Source organism: Coturnix japonica, chromosome 8 (assembly GCF_054131305.1).
Source record: "Coturnix japonica strain WE chromosome 8, WE-NBRP24, whole genome shotgun sequence".
NCBI lineage: Eukaryota > Metazoa > Chordata > Aves > Galliformes > Phasianidae > Coturnix > Coturnix japonica.
This window is the reverse complement of record NC_140670.1, coordinates 14,327,751-14,348,540: the sequence shown is the minus strand read 5'-3', so window position 1 is coordinate 14,348,540 and position 20,790 is coordinate 14,327,751. Positions and strand designations below refer to the sequence as shown.

General features: G+C 35.9%; 1 protein-coding gene across 31 annotated transcripts in view; it reads left to right on the top strand.

Annotated features, from left to right (window-relative positions):
• KAT6B (lysine acetyltransferase 6B) overlaps positions 1 to 20,790 on the top strand; it is an 86,794-nt gene that overhangs the window by 48,241 nt on the left and 17,763 nt on the right. For 9 of the 31 annotated variants that reach the window (XR_014948601.1, XM_085554257.1, XM_085554256.1 and 6 more), the window contains exons 4-12: positions 12 to 127; positions 278 to 359; positions 1,276 to 1,408; positions 4,787 to 5,715; positions 6,628 to 6,749; positions 8,353 to 8,468; positions 10,339 to 10,480; positions 13,511 to 13,672; positions 16,046 to 16,139. Coding sequence is in view for 29 of the 31 variants with exons in the window: in XM_085554257.1 (XP_085410383.1) it covers positions 12 to 127; positions 278 to 359; positions 1,276 to 1,408; positions 4,787 to 5,715; positions 6,628 to 6,749; positions 8,353 to 8,468; positions 10,339 to 10,480; positions 13,511 to 13,672; positions 16,046 to 16,139 (1,896 nt within the window). In the remaining 2 variants the exon portion in view is untranslated. Of the gene's footprint in view, positions 1 to 11; positions 128 to 277; positions 360 to 1,275; positions 1,409 to 4,786; positions 5,716 to 6,627; positions 6,750 to 8,352; positions 8,469 to 10,338; positions 10,481 to 13,510; positions 13,673 to 16,040; positions 16,140 to 20,790 lie in introns of those variants that run through there. The other 22 variants (XM_085554273.1, XM_085554278.1, XM_085554272.1 and 19 more) reach the window with 7 other exon arrangements.

Sequence of the window (20,790 nt, the reverse complement as noted above, 5' to 3'; positions counted from 1 at the left end):
TTTTTTCCTAGGACATCCGTCGTGTTTGAAATTCTGTCCCGAGTTAACATCAAATGTGAAGGCCTTAAGGTGGCAGTGTATTGAATGCAAGACATGCAGTGCATGTAGGATCCAAGGCAAAAATGCAGTAAGTTTACTGTTTGATGTTACTGGCTTCTGTTTACCATAGCTCTATACGTAGCATGCGTGCAAATACAAATCACTGTTTTGCAACCTCTAGCAATGCTGTATTAAGTCTTTTTTTTCCTCTTCCTCTTCCTTCCCCCATCCCCTTCAGGATAACATGCTTTTTTGCGACTCCTGTGATAGAGGGTTCCACATGGAGTGCTGTGACCCACCACTTTCCCGAATGCCAAAAGGTGATAAAGAAAATCCTTTCAATGAAAATACTTTCATTCACAGTCTCTTCTCATATTAAATGACCAACAGCTCTTGAGCGTGTTAATTATTTTTACATTTGTGAACAATCTAGTTTCAGTCATGTTAAAGCCGATAAGTTATTTTTGAGATTTCTGTGCAGAATAGTAAAGGTCTGTGGTTGATTTGCCATTAATGGAGTTGTTTGCCTATTTTTGGAAGTGAAGTTTTGCAAAGGCTGTTGAAAGTGTTTGCAGTGTATAAATCAGCACAGAAATCCTTAAAATAGGTGAAAGAGCTTGCTGCTTCACATGACTTGTAAGGGTAACTTAAAGTTCCTGTGTCTCCAGGATCTTCAGTCTCTAGATTTCTGATACATAGTGCCTCTTGTTTCTACTCCCATGTCTTTATGGCTTTCCTTATTTAATGCTAAATTACTCTGACAAGTTTCCCAACTTTTTTTTTTTTTCCCCTTAAATCTCGTAGCATTATTATATCTAATGTTAAAAGGCTGATAAATTCAAGTTGTATTTTAAAACAAACTAGATGCGATCTGATATTTCCTTTAGCTCTCACCTAGGTTGCTTTGTAACGAGCATGCAACTTTTTTTCATCTTAGTTTTGTTTTAAGAAAGATCTAGCTATACTGTAAGGAAGGGAATACAGACGTTATTCCAAGAATGCTTCTGTGATCTTTTGTGATCCTTCCTCCCATTTTTCCCTCTTTGCATGAACACTTTGCTTTAAGAAATTTCAAGGTAGAGATGGAAAAGTATCACTTATATTTGTCTAGTTTTCTATTCCATGTCATGTTTAAAAGAAAATATTATAGTTACATATGTAGTGTATATCTTGGTAGACATCTCCAGTACAGACTAAATAAATTGTGTATGATTAAATCTTTTTTCCTTTGTGTAGGGATGTGGATTTGCCAGGTCTGCAGACCAAAGAAGAAGGGGAGAAAGCTACTTCATGAGAAAGCTGCCCAAATAAGGCGACGATATGCAAAACCTATCGGACGACCGAAAAATAAACTAAAGCAACGAATGTTGTAGGTTTATCTCTCTTTTTTCTTTTTTTTTTTTTTAATTTTAGTTTACTGTAGTTAGAGTTATCTCTAATATTTGTTACAGGTTTTTTTGTGTTTCAGACTGGGGAAAGTGAGTAATGAATATACTAGTGTAGACTTTCTAGCCCAATGGCTAATGAATTAAGAATTATAGTGGTTATTTTTTTTTACAGCTTGTCAGAACATAAGGCAAAAAACTTTGTGTATTACTTTTATAGATTCCATAATTTCTTTAATAGAATTTGCAGCTAGAGCAAGTACAGTTTAGTCTATGCAACCATACGTGACATGACTGCCTTTATATGTAACTTAAAATAATTTATGTTCATACTTAGTGGATAATAGATAATAAATTACATAAATTTAACTTTGGGGGATTGTTCCGTTCAAAGGCTTGTTCAAATGAGTACAGAAATGACTTTAGTGGTTAATATCAGCTCACAAAATCCATTCCAAAAATCCCGCTGAGTAAACACTACAGAAGTTCTTATTTCAGTGGGACTCTGGAAAAAAGGATTGTTTGAGTTATGTTGTTAAGCTGCCACTGGTTCCCAAGGAAAGAGGCTGCAGTTCTTTTTACTTATCAGGAATGTGTTTATCTAAGACAAGAGAATGCCGTAATTCCTGTGGAATCTGTCTTTCCAGGGAACCCTGTAACTGAACTTCTTAAGGCTTGGTTTGGAGAATTTTGAAGTTAAGAATGCTGAATTGAAGTTACACTTAGTGTTTAAAAGGAACAGATTCTTTGTTATCTTCAATAGCATGTTGCCTTCCATCCCATGTTCCTACCCACATGTGCCTTCTTTCTCCTATTTAAGCGTTTGTTTCGCTGTGTGAGCCTAGCAGCTAAAAAGACTTTATGGCTCTATCTACTGCTCATTCTGTCATGTGGCTGTGACCAACCATTTTTCTCTACAGTCTAAACCTGTCTTATTCTTCTGAGTTGCATGTTTAGCTTCTGTACAGCTGGGCATTTTGCAAGGTGATAACATGCGCAGCAAATGTAGAGAAGTAGAAAATATGTAAATAATAGCAGTACTAGAGTGCAGTGCTGTAGTCGGGTTAATGTACTCAGCAGTGCAGCTTGCTTTATACTTATTTTCCTATTATCAGGATCTCATTTTGCCTTTTAAACCTGTGTTCAAAAGTTCAAGATACATTGCTCTAGGAAAGTAGTGCAGGACAAGGAGGACAAAGAAAGTGAAAGATGTAGTAGCAGTTGTTCATAAGAACATGCTTTTAAAGAATGAGTGCAGAGGGAAAAATTTTTTTTCTTCCTTCTCTTGGCTAAATAACTTCTAGGTATTTGAAAGTTGTTGAAAGTAACTAAAGTGCGTTAACACATGGTAATGACTGTGTTTCTTTGTGTCTGCATCTCCCGCTATTGCTAGCAGCACCTTTGGATTTATCCTTTTGAGAAATCTAAAAGCATTTCCCTGATGTTATGTATCCCACAGTAGGTTTAGCAGGAATGCCTTTCAGATGCGGTAATTCTGCTTCCACTTTTTCCTTATACATCTGAAAGAAAAGTTGGAAGGGTCATGTGGGTTTTATTGTTAAGTTTTGATAATGGGATTCTGAGTTATGGCTTTTAACATACATGTTATGCTTAGTGTTGGATGATGATTACGAATGAGAAGATTTTCTTCTTTATCATGCAAGCCATGTACGCACATTAGTTTAGTACTTTGGGAAGGGATTTTTTTTAATAATAAATGTTTGCACTACCATGAACGAACACATTTCTATTACTGCAATGTCTAATATACTTGAAATAACTTAATTGGAAAAATAATTGTTAAGAGAAAAGAGCAGTAAATCCTGCTTGAAAGAGATAGTAGGATATGGAAGGCAGCAGTGTCATATATAAAAGTGAGTAGTTGCATAAAAAGTGGTAGAATTAGCAGCTTTTTTTTTACAATACAAACTATAGCTTTCCAGTCCTGGAATAACTTTCTGCCTATTGACTGTAGGAAACCCTTTACAGGCACTACTATAAAGGATTAACTAAAACCAGGTGTGTGTTAGCCTCTGGCATTGACAGTGATTAGCACATCTGGTAGTGAGAGTAAGTCTTGTTATGGACATAAGCTTGTGGGAGCAAAGGATTCAAAGGACTTAGAAGTTTTTTGGTTTGGTCCTTTCTTAGGAGCTACCCAAATTGAAGGATGTGTGAGTAGAAAAGGGGCTGTTTTCTTTAAGTGGTGGGCCATTGGAGTTCAGCACACCAGATGGTAGCCCTAGGCTGTTCGATCTCTAATTAGAAGTAACCTGTTGGAATTAATTACTTCAGCATCTCAATTAAGAAGGCAGAAATCTGTGGAAGAAAACTTTCCTCTGCAAAATAATTGAGCTAACTTCAAAGAGCAGGATGGAAAGCGGAAATGGAAGCATTTGATGCTGCTATATAGCTTTGTTTGGATTTGCCATTTGGTCTTACCTCATGAATACCTACTTCTCTTACTCCAAATGTTTTTAAACTTTCAGTTTCTGTATACTTAAAATATACTATTGTACAGCATTTTCTTCAGTGGTGATCCTCCATAGTTAGCAAGCAGTGCTAAACCTGTACTTCTTTAGTAAGTCTTGGCTTTAAACATGCACTTTTTCTTCGTAGCATTCACTACTCTTTCTAAACATCTTCCATGTTAGGCTTGCTTAGTTTGTGGCTTTTCTACAAGCACAAATTTGTCTTACAGTTTTGCTCTCTTCTCTTTGTGGTCATTTTGTTTTGTTTTTTTTTTTTTAAACAAATTTGTTGTAGTGTTCTTTGTAAATAACCTCAATTTTCTTTTATGTCATAGGTAGTATTTTTTAATGTTAGAGTTGATTTATGTTATCAGATGAGCTTGGTAAAAATAGTAGTTTGAGAATTAACTGCATTGCTAACTAATAGACTTTTTTCTACAGTTCAAGCTAATGTTCTGATGGAATTAAGTGTTTTAATATGCAGTTTACAGTGGACACATGCATCTTTGTTTGTACAAAAGATTTGGTTGTGATGAAGCAGTTGCTGTGCTTTAATGGTGCATTAACACTTCTCTAAAGATGTGCGTTCATTCCATGCATAAAAAGGATATGGGGAGGCTATATTCTTGGGAGATCTTACTATCTCAGTTGCTTCTATTTGTATGTGCTCTGTACTGCCTTTGAGGGGGAAAAAACAAACAAACAACAAAAAAAACCCAGCACATTTGGATATTGCATCATAGTGTGAATTTTTTCCAAAGTGCAAATATCCCTCTACTTCTTACAGATGAAAAGCAATTACACAAGTAGTATGTATAAACTGTGCTACTATTCGACCGTAGTTGTTATTTCTTAACGCTGATTTTGTCTGTTTTCCACGTTTTTGCATAGGTCTGTAACCAGTGATGAAGGATCCGTGAATGCATTCACAGGAAGGGGGTCACCTGGTAGGGGTCAAAAGACTAAAGTCTGTACCACACCTTCATCTGGTCATGCTGCATCTGTGAAGGATTCAAGCAGCAGATTGCCTGTTACAGACCCCACTCGGCCTGGTGCCACCACCAAAATCACCACCACCTCCACCTACATATCTGCCTCTACACTTAAAGTTAACAAGAAAACCAAAGGGCTTATTGATGGCCTTACTAAGTTTTTTACCCCATCACCTGATGGTCGCAGATCACGAGGTGAAATAATAGACTTTTCAAAGCACTATCGTCCAAGGAAAAAGGTCTCTCAGAAACAGTCATGCACTTCTCTTGTGTTGGCTACAGGTACCACACAAAAGCTAAAACCTCCACCTTCTTCACTTCTACCCCCAACCCCCATCTCTGGTCAGAGCCCCACTTCGCAAAAATTTAGCACTTCCACTTCTTCTGATTCTCCCCAGAGTTCTTCCAGTCAGTCAAGTGCACCCTCCTTTAGTCGTCTTCCTAGTAACAGTCAGCTAAAGGGACTCTTTGGACTCTCTCATATCTGTGCTACTCAGGAACAGTTTCGAAACAAGGGACACCCAAGCTATGCACCACCCAAGCATATGCACTGTAAACCAGAATTATTTTCTACTTCAAAATCTGCTAGCCATTATTATAGAAGGAAAGAGGTTAGAAATAGATTTATTCCTCATGCCTGTCTCTCTGGATGGGGTTTGTCTAGAGGGCCTGCTTTTAAAGCAGTTGCTCACCTCAAGAGAACAACTTTACTTAAAAAGCACAGGATTCTAGGCAGATTAAAGTATAAATTGACCCCTCAGATGGGGACCCCCTCAACAGGGAAGGGGAGCTGGGCAGACGGAAGAATTAAACCTGATCAGGATGATGGTAAGCAAAGGTCAAAGCGCCAACCAAACCTGTGTCCCGTCCAAAATCAGAATTCCTATTTTGTCACATAGGTCTTAGCTATTTCTCTTGTTCTTACTTCACTTTCATACAGAAGTGACAAAAACATTGCCCTTTTATCTAATGCTGACTAAACCTCCAAAGTATTTTTTCTGACTAATACCACACCACCTTTTTATTATTTTTTTTGCATCTGTAGTGACATTAGGAGCCCCAAATGCCTTCATAATGTTGCTTATGGCTGTTTAGTACCGCATGAATAGCCACTTTTCATGCTATTTCCTTGTTCTTCACCTGCCCTTTCTCTGGCAGGGGTGCTGTCATTATGATTGTGTGCTGTCAGTGCTTATGATGATGGGCATTTCAGTTCATTTCCTTCTGCTCCATTGCTTTTTCATGAACAATTCCATCCTGTTATGGTCTCCACAACACTTGATCTGTATTGCTGTGAACTACCTTTGTTTTTTTTAATAATTACTTCTGTTTAAGAAAAAAATATACTGATAACATATGAATGTACACTCAGCTTAGCACTGGTCTCCAACTTTAAGGGCAACTTTTCCTCTTATTTTTATTATTGCCTTGTAGAATGCCTTAGAATTTATCAGCTCTAATGACAAAAATTCCTTTTCATGAGTTTCCAAATGAATTTAATAGAAGTAGGCTGTAAAGGCTTAGATAGACAAGCAGAAAGGCAAACAGGTACCAAAAATAGCTCATGCAACAGCAAGCTATGAAACCAGAAAGGGGAGAAGCATTCATTTCTGTTATTCAGAATCCCAAATTTAGTTCAGTAGCTGTAACTGCTACATCCCTATTTAGGAGCATCACTTTGGTAAGGCATGTTTAATTTTCATGTCTGTGAATAAACTTTTTGCTGGTTTTAAATGACAGATACTGAAATCAAACTAAGCATCAAACAAGAAAATACAGATGTATATCTGGTGGGAAGCAAGGACACAGTTACGCAGGAGGATTTGGACGTATTTAAACAGGCTCGGGAACTTTCCCTGGAGGTAAGACTGCTTCATAAAATGCAGTTATGTATATAAATTAAAACATGATTCATTTTTGTATTCGTCATACATCTTAATTTTCAATGGGTTCCTTTCCACCTACTGTGTCATGCTTGTAAATTGAGTTTTGGAGACAATCTGTGTGCAGTTGGTCTCCTAGATAGGAGACAAGGCACTAGAATGGGTCATATTTGAGTGACACTTTTGAAAGATGTCCTTGGGCATTTTGGTTACAGGACTATCACTGATTAAGTTTAGAGATTCAGCATAGCTGAAATCCTGGTGTGGACTGAGAAGATGATGGTCAGTAAGAATGTGCTTTGATTTTCCTGTGAAGAGAAAAGAGTCACATTGTAAAGTGAAGTCTGTCCCAGGAAGTGCTGTTTGGTAGAAACAAGGTGACCTCAGCAAGTCTGTAACTTTATTTTGTTTCATCATTTATCACACTTTGGGTTTAAAATAACATAGCTGACTTCTAGTAGCAAAAATGCTTGAGCTGAATTGTACTAATGCTATTCATACCAACTGGTGGTGGTGTTCTTCTCAAGGTATGTGCTTGTAATTTAAGCTTACTGAGATTGAGCTGGTTTTCTTTACCATGGAATCTGGTCAGGGCTCCAGATTGTTTTCAATTTTTTTTTTTTTTTTTGCATAGCAGTCTTTCAAATGTATTTGTCAGTGTAATGAGCAAACTGATAGATTTATATGTTGCAAGAAGCTCTTCACAACTCAATTATGAGGTGATTTTGCCCTTCAAGAATGTGTCTTTTGAGAACATGAGTCAGAAGGGAGGTGCATTCAACTGCTTTTTAGAAAATTGCATCATAAACCATTATATATAGTGACTACTAATGGAAGTCAATTATTTCCAGGTTAAAAATAAAAACTAGCATTACTGGATGTAGGTCAGTGCAATTAATTTATCATAGACTGAATTCAGAGTGTCAACAAATGAGAACCAAATTTGAACATTCAGCTTCATAATTAGCTTGTTTCCATTTGCTCATTGAAATGGTTCCTACCTCTTCCTCATTTCTAACATTCACATCCAATTAAAAGATGTGATGTGTTAAGATTTCTAAAATGGCTGGCAATTAAATTACTTTTTTTTTCAACTTTATTCTATTTTTGTACTTAGCTGTTGCATTAGAGTCTTGCTGATCAATTCTGATCAGCTGAACTTCAGTATGTTAGCTAAGATCAGTTTGTTTTAGTATACCACTGGCAGTTGTAAGATCAAGTTCCATGGTCTTCAGAAGGGTTTTGCTGATCCATTCTCCTTCCTTCTTTGCCGTGATAACAGCTTAGTTTGAATTAGAATGGTAGAAAAGTCATCTCACAAAGTGCTGCAGGAAAAGAGGATTTGGGCAGTTGTGCCTCTTCTGGGCCATTCTTTATCTACTGCTTTAACTTCATGTTTGGCACACTGAAAAGAATTGTCATCTCTTATGTCTCACTTATGTTGGCAAACTCTCTTCTCTGTCCATCTGGGCTGGAAGAATTTAATGTATGAATATTGTCATACCTTCACTGGATGAAATTGATAGTAGGTTTCTGTTTACTTTCTCTGTAACTGGTATTTTGCTTTTCTTGCACCTGACAGAAAATTGGGTGTAAAAACACTGGTGAAACAAGTGGGCGATACCCTTCAGTGATTGAGTTTGGAAAATATGAGATCCAGACTTGGTACTCTTCACCTTACCCACAGGAATATGCAAGGTAGTGAGTTGTCAAGATCGTCATGTACTATTGTCTATAATTACATAATGTACTTTCTTACTCTTCTGTAATTGTTTGTAATTTATTTGTATAACTTTTAAGAGAAATATGCTTTTGTAATTGCAAGAGAGGCTAAGAAGTTGCATTGTCTTTTTCTGGTTCTAATCAAAGATGCATTAAAAGTACTGATTTTATTTTTGTCTCACAGTTTTACATAGGCTTTAGCTTTGCAACATGTATTGCTATTTCTTTTAATACAAGTTGTAACCAGGTATGTCCAACTTGTGGCTGTTTAAAGCAATTCATTTTGTTTGCTATCTAGAAGTTGTTAACTTCCTTTTTGTCCTTTTTTATTTGTTCATTTTTATGGCCTAGAAGTCTGTAAATGTTAGATAAATAAGTCAGGGTGGCACCTGGCACAGGATGCCTTAGAGTCAGACGAAGACGTGAACTAGTATCTGTGCTTGGTAGACACCTGTTGATTTTCAGATGTGCTGAAAATACATTTTTTTTTTTATGAATCCATTGGAAATTTGCAGAATGGTATATTCATCAAGTGGTTTACTGCAGCAGGCAACCGAGTTATGTGCTCTGTTCCAAAAAGCCATTGCATGGCATTGGTGTAAGCTGCCTTTTCTCTTTTCTCTCTCATTCCTTGATGTTGCCCTGTTTCCACAGTGGGAGTGAGGAACGTATTGTCAATTGATAATACAAAAACCATGGCCATAAAAAAAAAGATAAAAGTACATTTCTTTATTCTTATTACCAGTGCTTTTAGAATGTTATTTATTATTTTATCTTTTTTATTTTAGTTTTTTTTTAATCTCTCAATTTGTATCATGTTGTGTGTGAGATACCTGCACCATTAAGTAAATTAACACAAACAGAGGCATCATAATGGTCAGTCAATAGCATAAGACAGTAATGGGAGAGCATTTGTAGGAGACAGTGTGGTTCTTGGCCGTAAGTACAGTGGGATTACATAATGGAACAAACAGTTCAAACTATTTTTGTGTTGATAAGCTTTCTTAGAATCTCAGAATAGTGTAAACCATGGCTATGATCCCAGGATGTGCTGGTAGCTTCTGAGCAGAGACTCTCCTCTACTCTAAAACTTTGTAGACTAATTTTTGCAGCAGCCTTCCAGTGCTGTAGTGATTTTTAAAACATACATTAGTAGCCATGGAACACTCTGTAAGGGGAGGTTTCTATTATGCAGAACACTTATCAGCATTGTCTAACACTGGTCCATGTGGGTTAGTTGTTTCTCACCCGAACTGAGTCCTCCATGGAGGAATAGTCACCTAGTATGCATTGTGTCATGGAGATGTGTAAAATTCCATCACAAGTTGCTGCCCTATCTAAATATTAGGAGTAGAATTGAGACAAAAATAATCTTTAACTTTTTCCTGCATCCAAAGTAAGGAAAATTGAAGGGAGTGACATTGCTTTGTACTCTGCTGTGTGTCCTTTTTGTGTTTATTGGAAGAAAAAGGGTGAAACTGGAGATAAAACTCCAGTCTGCCTGATGGAGGCTTGATGGAGATCACATCAAAAACTTCTGCAGAATGTGGGGAAGGGGAAATAACAGGTATCTGTGCTGCAAAACAGTTGACTGTAATCCAACTCTGTCAAATCAGTTTTACCATGGTTGTTCTCTCATTTTTCTTTTCTAATGGCTGATGTAAATATTTTATCATTCCCTGTAATGTGCTGGGTTTTTTTTTATTATTATTTTAAGTAAATTTATGCAATATTTACTTGAGATGCTTTGCATTAAAATGGGGATGGGCTTGTCACTTTGTGATAACTTTTCTGTTTACAGGATTTCACTGTTTTTTTGTAAAATATCTTTCTAATCTTTATACAGACTACCAAAGCTTTACCTGTGTGAATTCTGTCTTAAATATATGAAAAGTAAAAACATTCTGCTAAGGCATTCAAAGAAGTGTGGCTGGTTTCATCCTCCAGCCAATGAAATCTACAGAAGAAATGACCTGTCAGTGTTTGAGGTAGGTGCATCAAAATCTTGATTTCTGAAGTGAAATTATTAGTAGACTTCACAGACTGGCTGTAGAATGATGGTGGTGGAAACTTCAGCATACTTGAACACTTCTTGCAGATTCTTATTACACTGCAAAAACAAGTCCATCTTCCCTGTTCTATTCCACCCTGTCATAGTCAGTCATGACTAATTTTCTTTACTTGTACTTTGTCAATTATTCAGCTTTTTAAGATATTTGAGTAGCATGTATTTGAGATAGAAACTGAAATGGAAGCCCCTAGACTGAATTATGTTTCCCTCTCAGCAGAAGTGCCTTTCACTCTTTCATTTCTGGCTATTTGAGCATTTTGAATGTAGACAGAGTACTAAAGATAATGTAGATAGTTCTGTATAAAAACATGCAGTGCTGTTTATCATATACTGTTCTTGAATTACAGATATGAGTTACTTAAGTGCTTTTGCCTTCCTTCTGGATGTTTGAGAATTAAATGTCCTGGTTGAATGATGGAGGTTCAGTCCAACTTCAGCCACAACAAACTGCCTTTAATTTAGAAATTACAGAATTGATCTAATGAGTGTATAGTCTTCTATAATCTAAATATTTTACTGGGAGACTTCTACTGTAAATATTTTTGAGTTTTTAAGAGTATCCTAGACAATAGAAACCTTTTATGAGATAGCACGCCTGCAGTTATTAAAGCTGTGCATTCTCCTGTTGGCAGTTTCTCTATAATCATTACCAGTGGTGCTAACAGAACAGACTGTCAGGGGTGCTCTGACTTCTTTTGAGAGTTTTTCTAAACAGCTGTATTTGGATGTGCATGTTATGCTAAATTTTTTTTAATTGCAGGTGTTATGGATTCTACTTCAATTTTATGTTTTCATAATGTATAAATGTCTGTTTTGCTAGGTAATTGCCATTGTCTAATCAAACAATGGTAAATGTAGTTTTGGAGTTCTTAAATTAAAAAAAAAAAAAAATCTTAATATTTGCGTAATTAACTTGTTTGGTTTTGTGCTATTAAAGAAAATAGCTATCTGCATCAAGATTGTTTCCTTCCTGAGTTGAGTAATTACTCCGAGTACTCTAGACGTGCCAGCAAAAGGCTTAAGTTATAACAGATTTAATTCTTTTTCTATTAAAAACCAGGTTTGTTCTGTCAGCCCAAAATAATTAGCCTTTTCTCTGCTAGTAGCTGTTAAGATCTGTGCAGCATACAACCATAGGCAAATTTTGCTTTTCAGTTTATTTTCATAAATAAAGTACGGGTAAGTCATGAATAAAAACTTGTTTAAAACAAAGTAAAATACATCTCTTAGTGGGGAGGAAACCACACATCCAAAAAACACATGGAAAACAAGGTGCATGTGAAAGAAATGTTCAGAATTTCTCTCTAATGCTCTTACCCCTTTCTCAGTTCCAGGTACTTCAGTAAACATATGAAGTAGTCTTTTTTATATTGAAGGTTAACGTGAACTATTATTCTGATAACTGTAGAAAATTACTCATCAGCCAATGTCCTTTCTCAAATGTACTTTCAGGAACTCTGTGTGCCCATTTTGTGTTTGACAGAATGAAGGGTTTCTGGTTCCCTTTGTGCTCTATGTTTTCTAGAGAGAGATAAATGAGTTTGGCATTTAAGACCTATGTACCTCTGCTAAGAGCATGACTTTGCCAGATTTGAGAGAAGGCTTTGACATAGTTTACTACTATGTTGTAGCCAAGAAACTTTGACAGATGCTTCCTTTTGAAGTTTTAGTTTTGTTTTTCTTCCTATTTGCATTTAAAGCTGAACAAGCTGGAGTTGCCTAGATTTCAAGGAGCTTTTTTTTTTTTTTTTTGTACAAATATTCTTGCTGAAAAAGATAGTTTATATAATAGTGTTTTCAAACTTTTGGCTTACCCACTGATGATTTTTTTACGTGGCGTTCTCCTTTACGCACTTGCTACTAAGAGTGAAAAGAAGGGGAAAGAAAAAAGAAAATCTTTGGACAATGGAGTGAGTTTTATGAGAGCTTAATCTAGTTGATAATGTTCTCAAGTGCTATATGCAAGTATATTCAGCTGCCTTCATTAGTTATAGATGTATATTAAATGTGTTGGCATTTTTTTCTTTTTAATTCAGATCACACAAGTATGTTACAGATGTGTCACTTTGAAGTATATACAAAAGGTTGAGATTTAATCACTGATAAATAGGTTTCTTACTAGAAGCAGAATAAAATGTGGTTTCTTTTTAGCACTGTGTGCGTACTGTTTGGCTGTCTCTGTGAATGAAATATAAATAGTGACTTTATCAAAGAACATCATTACGAGCAAACATTTCCATTAACATTATTTCAAAAAGTCTGTTGCCTTTGAACCTTCCTTTTCAGGGAGTAACTAATTGATCTAGGAAATCTGTATGTATGTCTGGCTTTTCTATAGCTGTCTGCATCACAGCTTGACTCTTTACACTCATAACATACCTAGACTAATTGTAGTACTTAGTCTCAAAATTTACTTCTCATGCTCAGTAGGATTTGGTCTAGCACAGAGTTTTTACCTTGTTTTATTTATCTAAAACATGGCTGTGATTGATAACAAATTGGCAGCCCGTTCAATGGCCTAAACGCTTTAGTGATTCAACATAATGCACTTTATTGTTTTTTATTTTCGTGTGTGTGTTGGATGCCATAGCCTTTTAGCAAATCACAGTTCAATGTAGTTTTCAATAATACACTTCTGTTGTCTGCCAGTCTTGTTCACTCAGTTCCTGGAAGTAAGTTAAGGAGAGAAATCTGACTTAAGTAAGTTTGTTTAATAAAGCCAGATCCTGAGATGATATATATATACGTGTAAAGTAATCAGGACAAGCTGGAATGTTCTTATTGAACAAGAAGAGGGAATATCTCTCCTGAACCTTATTTTTTTTTTTTTTTTTTTTCTTCCTGTAATGGTGCCATGTTTCTGCCTAGCACATGAGTGATTCAGGAAGCTATTGTGTTGTAATGTGTTGATGGCTTTGGAAGTAACTGCATTTGTCTTGCTTTTTAGGTTGATGGAAACGTGAGCAAAATTTATTGTCAGAATCTTTGTTTGTTAGCTAAGCTCTTTCTGGACCACAAAACCTTGTATTATGATGTTGAACCATTCCTCTTCTATGTTCTTACAAAAAATGATGAGAAAGGATGCCATTTAGTTGGATATTTCTCTAAGGTAAAATAAAAAATTGTATTTTAAAACATTTCTAATTTCTCATTATCCTTAATATTGTGTCAACAGCAAAGAAGAAATTGATTCAGAAACTTAAAATGCTCTGTGTAAATCTGAAATGGAGCGTAATTGGTCTCAAATGTACTAGTACTGTCTTTTCTCAGAGACTGATGCAAGCTTAGAAATTGTATGTACATTCAGCTATACATATTTTTTTTCAGGATGTGTTGTGGTTTGTAGTTGTACAACTGGAAATTAAATCTTTTTCTTCCCCTATTGGATTTGCCATTGTCTACTAAGTCTAACATCAGAAAGTGCTGGTTGTTTGGAATTATGTTGATTCCCATGTGTTTTTATGGCTTTGCTGCTAGTAGTTCAGCTTGCCTAGTCAGACATGAATGCCCACCTGTGTTCATCTTTGTTTCTGTCTCGTGTAGAGTCCAATCTAGTACAGAACATAAGAACACAAGGCCTAACTTGATTGTGGATATCTTCCTTAGAGTAGGTGTCTTTTCTTGTGACACCACTTTGAATTTTAAAGCGGTATTTGCTGCTATAGACACAAATAGTACTCCTGTGGATTGTCTTGACAAATGGTAACAAACATAGTAGTGAAAGATAGTTAGGTATGCTTGCAACAAGAAGAGCTTCTCAACTTGCCTGGAAGAAATTTGATTACTTGGTGTATAGTTAGAAAATCCATACTTCTTGTCTCTAGTATCACCACCTCCTTCAGTGTATTATTTCCTTTCTTTAAGATTAGGTTAGAATTTTATTTTTTATTTTTATTTTAAGAAGTCTAAAAATTGTGTCAGAGTGCCTACATACTGCATGGTGATCTGTTGGGATGTCTTGCGGCCTTTCAAATTGTAGGTCTTGCTGAATTGTTACTTGCTGAAGTAACAATTTGTAGGTACAGTTTACACACTCCTCTGTCAGCTGTACATACAGCTTGTGAGGTCCAGACAGGTCAGCTCTGATACTGGCAAATATTTCCTAGTAGTCTTAGGTACTGCATGTGTCCAGATGAATCTCTCCTGATATTTCTTCAGACATTCAGCAAGAATAGATTTTGTTCTCCTACTCTACCCTGTCTATTCATTAGTTTTGGTGACTGCCAAGTTTTTGCTATCATAATTCAAGACAAAACTTTACCATCTTGAATTCCTCTTCAGTAATGAAATTATTTGCATGTGCCCACTCTTTTTCAAGTGTGTGTTTGTCTGTATGTTCCTTCTGGGAAAAACAATGTTGCTTTTCTTCCCTGAGTCCAAATGTATTGGCAGGATGTGTACTTAATACTTTCAACAGTCCTGAGAGCTTGGGATCCTGAACAGAGTTTGTAAGCTTGTCTAGAGAAAGTAATACTTTCAGATTCATTTTACCATAGAAAATAAAAAAGCTTCTAAAATAAATCATTTGTATCTAATTTCATACCCAAAGGGATGTTGGTTTCCAAACCTGCTGGAATGTGGTCCTGTCAGTGTGATTGCTAATCTGATGTCATCTTTTGAGTGGAGCCTGAAATAATAGGTGGTATCTTGAGCTACCTGTGTGCTTGCACTGACTTCTTCTTTATCTTTAGTTGATATGGTCTTCCTCAAAGCTACTAAGTGATGATTTCTTGTTTTCTCTGTAACCTCTTAAAGGCTGCAAGGGTTTAGGACTTTCTTTTTATCAATAAGGTCTAAAGAACGTAAAACCTAAAAACTATATTGTTAGAAAAGCTTTCTGGTTATAATTCTTCCTTCCATTGCGTTTAGCAGCTGGTGTAATACTTGCCTGTATTGTCTTAATGTCATATGACTTCATTTTGTCTGAAAGAGCTTTGAATTTTAAGCATTCTGCCATCATTTGGGTTCAGGTGAGAAGCTTTTAGCTCTGAAAATGTTAGTACAGCTTGGTTCTGTGGATAATAGGGTGTTCTCCTTGCCACTTTTCACTTCAAGACAACAAAAACATGGAAGCCAGTAAGCAGTTAGTGTAGTCACTGCAGGAAATATAACTTCAACTTGCATATGGATATTATTTTCCCCTTTTATATCCTTGAGAGAGAGGTCAGTGAAGCATGAAAATATTTTCCTCTTCTCCATCCTCCTCCTTTACAGTGCTTAACCTTCATTATGCTGTTTAGACAGCGTATCTAATTTTCAAGGTGCTGAGTAGCTAACTAGTAAAAATAAATATTTTGATGGGTATGTTTGATTGATACTTCCTTCTTATAATTAAATATTAACATTGAATTTCTCGACTTTGGTACTGACCTCAAGCATCTGTTCACCTTATTGGGATATTTTGAAAGGATAGTGGCAGGTGCAGGCAATTGCCCACTTCAGCAGTGCTTTGACATACTTGATCTGTTTCTCCTTCCCTCAGGAAAAGCTTTGCCAGCAGAAGTACAATGTCTCCTGCATAATGATCATGCCCCAATACCAAAGGCAAGGATTTGGAAGGTTTCTCATTGATTTCAGTAAGTGAAGTGTTTTATTTACATTTGTGATCTAGGGAGCTGTTGATTGTTATAAGAAACTGTAATATGTGCAACTTTATTTAACTTGCTTTGTTGTTTTTATCAATAGATAATGTGATTTGTGTTTATATTTGCATAGGATAGGAAAGCTCCCTGAAGTGAAAAACTTAGCGCTGCTCTGTTATGGTGCTCCAGGAGATTGAGAATGGATCTCTCAGCAGTAATATTAGCTCACAAAGCTATTACCCTGAATGAATTGTCTAAATTACTTTCCATTTTGCCTTGCTCATTAGTAGAAGAGGTAATTATTCGTGATTAAGGCTTAAGAAGATGTTAGTCCAAGGCATTTTCTACATTTTAATATTTCCGACTTTTATGTTCTTTAGCTAAAAGAACTGTTTGAGCTGAAGAATTGCTACATAGAAGGAATGTTTTTTGGTTTTTGCTTTAAAATACATCGTTTCTTAGTGGAAATGGTTACAAAGAAGTTCAGGTGTTCATATATGTTCTACAGCTTTGTTTTGCTGTGGTTTTTTTTGACCAGTTAGAAAGTTTGAGGAACAGTTGTTGAAGTATAGATTTATCTCTCAAATCTTAAAGCAGTGATGAAACTCTAAGCAAAATTGTCGAAGGAATCTTCTCAGCTAAATGTCCTCAGGGTTACATATTACAACATTTTATTGTAATTTAAATGGAGGATGATGCATTCTGTATGTAGTGAGAGAAGTGGTGAATCTGTTTTTCACTGTTATTTGGATTTTTAAGGCACCATAGGATTATGTGACAACAGAGAAAGTTAAGAAAATAAGATTCTTGCCCAAAAGGTGTGTGCTAGAACAAATAAAATGCAAATTAAAATACATTGCAGTATAACAGCAGGACAAAGGAAATAATTTCTAACTGTAGTTTTCAAGTTCTGGGTCTTAAGTATGCTACCCAGCTTGAATATGTTAGTGTTAATGAAGATACTTAGTATGTTTCTTAATTCAATGGTTTTTTAAACAGTCTTCACTATACCCTTGTGAGTTAGGTAAGGCTGGTCTTGAACCACTTAATCCACCATTGAAATGCAGCCATCACTGGTGTGGAACGCAGCAGCTGTTCTATCGTGTGCATTCTGCACCGTTTTAGGAAAGACAGTGAGAAATAGCGTGTATTCCGGAACAGCAGAGTGTTGAGCTTAAGCTTATTACTTAGAAATTGACCCTTACCTGAGGATTAGCCTCTCTTGCAAAATGAGATAGGGATGTTAGGCAAACTGGTAAGTACTTGTAGGCTTTTTGATTTTTTTTCTTCTGTGGTGACGTTCCAAAAATAAAAATTAAAAATAATAAGGAAAAGAAAAAAGAACACAATTTCAGCAAACATTTTTATGCTTGAATGCTGACAGAGTACTGGAATTTTATGTCTACAGAACTAATGGTACAGCTAGGAAAGCTGTGGGTTCCATGGAAGATATGTGTTTGAATATCTTGTGTCTTTCTGGATCTTCACTTTTTATGTTCTTGTGCCACATGGTGCTTCATCTGTAAAAAAATTTGTAGTGTGTTCTGTTGCCCCTACCCTTCTGTAAAATCTGAAGCCATTGCTTCATCCAGATTAGTCAGCCCAAAATATATCTCCACCAAAATAATCATCACCCCAAAACAGTTCTTTTTTCCCCTGGGATTTTATTCGTGCTTCCCTTTCTTCTGCTGTAACTGATATCTGACCACTGTCTTTTGTGCTTTGCCCTTTCTTCCCAATTCTAGTTTACTACAAATAATCACTCTAACAAACGCTGAGGATTTGGGATATTGCTGAAGCCCAGTTACATTTGAAATTTGCACAAATTGTGTTTAAAATAGTTTAAAAATTGCCAGCAAAGTGCTATACTTTCATAAATTTACCAGAAGATAAATTTTGTGGTCTGAATGTTTAATCTCCATTTATCACACATGTAACACATCTAATGGCTGTAATTTTGAGTTCTGTGAAGCAGTCACTGAAAGTTGTTGACTTTTTTAACAGTGACTAAAACTGTTCATGGACTGAAATAATAATAATAAGACTTAACTGTTGAGCAAGTAATATTCAGAAGATGATATTTCCAAACCACAGAGAGAAAGATCTCAAATACTTTGCGCAGGCAGTTGAGTGCTCACGTTTCTTTATTTATACATTTGACAGTTCAAAAGGCTGGGAAGAGCACAGCCTTAAACCATTATATAACTTCTGCTTTGTTGGCAATCTGCTGAAATTGTAGTTTGTAGTACAAAATTAGTTGATTTGATTTAGTATTGATTTGTAATATTGTAAACTTGATACTCTCTTTACTGTAAGATAAAACTAGTTCGACCTGTTTCATTTTCTCTAGAAGCGTGTCTCATTTGAAAACAAAGTGGTTTTCATGGAGTCTTCATTTTGTTTACACTGAGTTTGCTTTATTAAGTGTTCTCTTCTGACAGCCCGATTTTTGAAATGAGGAACCTTAATTTACTTGTTCTATTTAATACCTTCCTACCTTTTTTACAGGACAGTAATAGTTGCCAAACTTATTTTGTTCCCATTTTCTCTTTTTTGTTTTCTGTAAGACTGACCGAATTGTAATTGCAGTGTTCCACCTGAGGGAAAATAATTTATAAACTTCCTTGTGAATCTTTTGTACATGCTACGAATTAAGCTAGGGTCTACTTGCCCAGAACTTAAGTTGATCCAGAAGTAAACCCAACAGCGGGCTTTTATTGCATAAGATCCCCGTCTGGATTTTTTTTTCCCCCCATTCTCTGTGTATGAGACCACATAGCTATTGTTCCTATCATGGGAATTATGTGTATATATATGTGAGTCTTTGTCTTGCAGCAGTTCAGTCTGTGTTACTTGTCAAGTTTTGACTGCGCAGGCATTGAAACTCCTATCTTGTGGCTGCACCTTTCCATGCACACTTCTTTTATACTTCAGCAGCTTCTCCTTTCAAGATATTTTTTTATTTAAATGTCTTGAGATCTCAACAGTATAAAATCCTTCATATGCTTGTTGCTTTTTACATTTAGCTTCACTACAAAAAAAAAAGTCATTAGTATTTCTTTGTTTTCTATATCTAACACAAAGTTTTCTATATTGCTAGAACAGAATATTATGGTATTTCATATTTGTTTAATGGACTTTTTTTTCTCTGTAAGTTTAATGCAATCTTTGGATGGATGCTTCTTCACAAAACTCATCTTATGATAGTTCCTTAATTTTGCTTGCTAGATTACAAATTCTGTGCTAGTGGTCCCAGTGCATTTACTACAGGAGTAGTTAGGGGAGGAAAAAAAATAAAAGCACGCAACAAAAAATAAGGTTAAACCTGTCTAACTGTGCTGGCTAACACACTGCCAGTTTGTTTGCATCTCGGTAATGATTGGGTTCAGTGCCCAGGAGCAAAGTCCATGATAGTCTTTTGTTATTTATTTTGAGGGTGTTTCTGGTCCAGTTGATTTGTATTGGTTTCTTCCTCCCCATCAGAATTTCTTCTCTTTTTGTTTTGTCTGTTCCTTGTGAAGAGATTATTTTTGTGTGATAGAAGAAACTTGTTTAAATGTTGCTGGGATTCTGTTTGGATTCTTTGTTTTGTCTGTATTTTCTGCTTTGTTTCCCTGTATTTTTAGGGAGGTAGGTGCTGACTCTTCAACCTTTTGTACCACTTATTGTGTACAACTAGAATAGCTTTTAAAAAAGCTGTTTTTTCATAAGTTTGGGCTATCTACTGCTTCTGTTCTGGAGATAGGGCTCAGTTATCTGTGAGGAGTCTATAAGAGAGAATGACTGATTCAGGCCTATTGATGGAAGAGAAGAAAAGTTAACAAGTAAAACCACTCTACAGATTTTATATGACTTGAGGAGTTCTCTTCTTTTATGAGGAAAGTGTTAATGTCCTTGTTTGCTCATTTCCCTGTAGCTGGTATCTCTTTCTTGGTCAAGTAATTTTATTCTTGCTCCTTTCAAATAGTTGACTAAATCTGAAGTCTTCATTTGCAGAAGCAACAGAGTACCAACAGCAGCAGCACTTGTGCAACAGTTAATGCATCTCACTTAGCAAGACACATTTCCGAAGGAGGAGAGGAAGAAAAATTTGGTGCAACAAATAAAGCAAAAATAATTTCTTAATGTACAGAAAGTAACTATGTATTTTTTCTTAAATGCTTTTCATGAGTGAGTATCAGAACAATTAATAAAAGAGGTTGGTACCGTAACTGTCATTTATAAATTGTTAACTGTGGGAGAGAGGTCTGCTCTTCGGCTCAAAGCCACTTAGATTTGTGTCAACATTCATTAGGCTATGCTGCTTCTCACTAGGAGGTAGCTAAGCAAAAAGGCTGTGTATGAGATTTGTTGTGGTGGTTGGTTCATTTGTCGTTTACAGCTTTGAAGAACTTGGCTGTAGATCTGGAACCTACAACCTGTTTCTTTGATCTCCGTTTTAGTCCTATCTTCTCAGTGTGAATTCCTACAATTATTTGTGAACATACAGTGGTTTGAGGACTTTTTAATGCACATACTGATTCAAAAAAAAATTCTGGGAGAAAATTGAGAGAAGAGGAAGGACAGATGTCCTTGAAGATTATTGTTAAACCCAGATTACTTACTGATCCCATATGCTTTCAGTGAAAATTAGGGGACAGAAGTA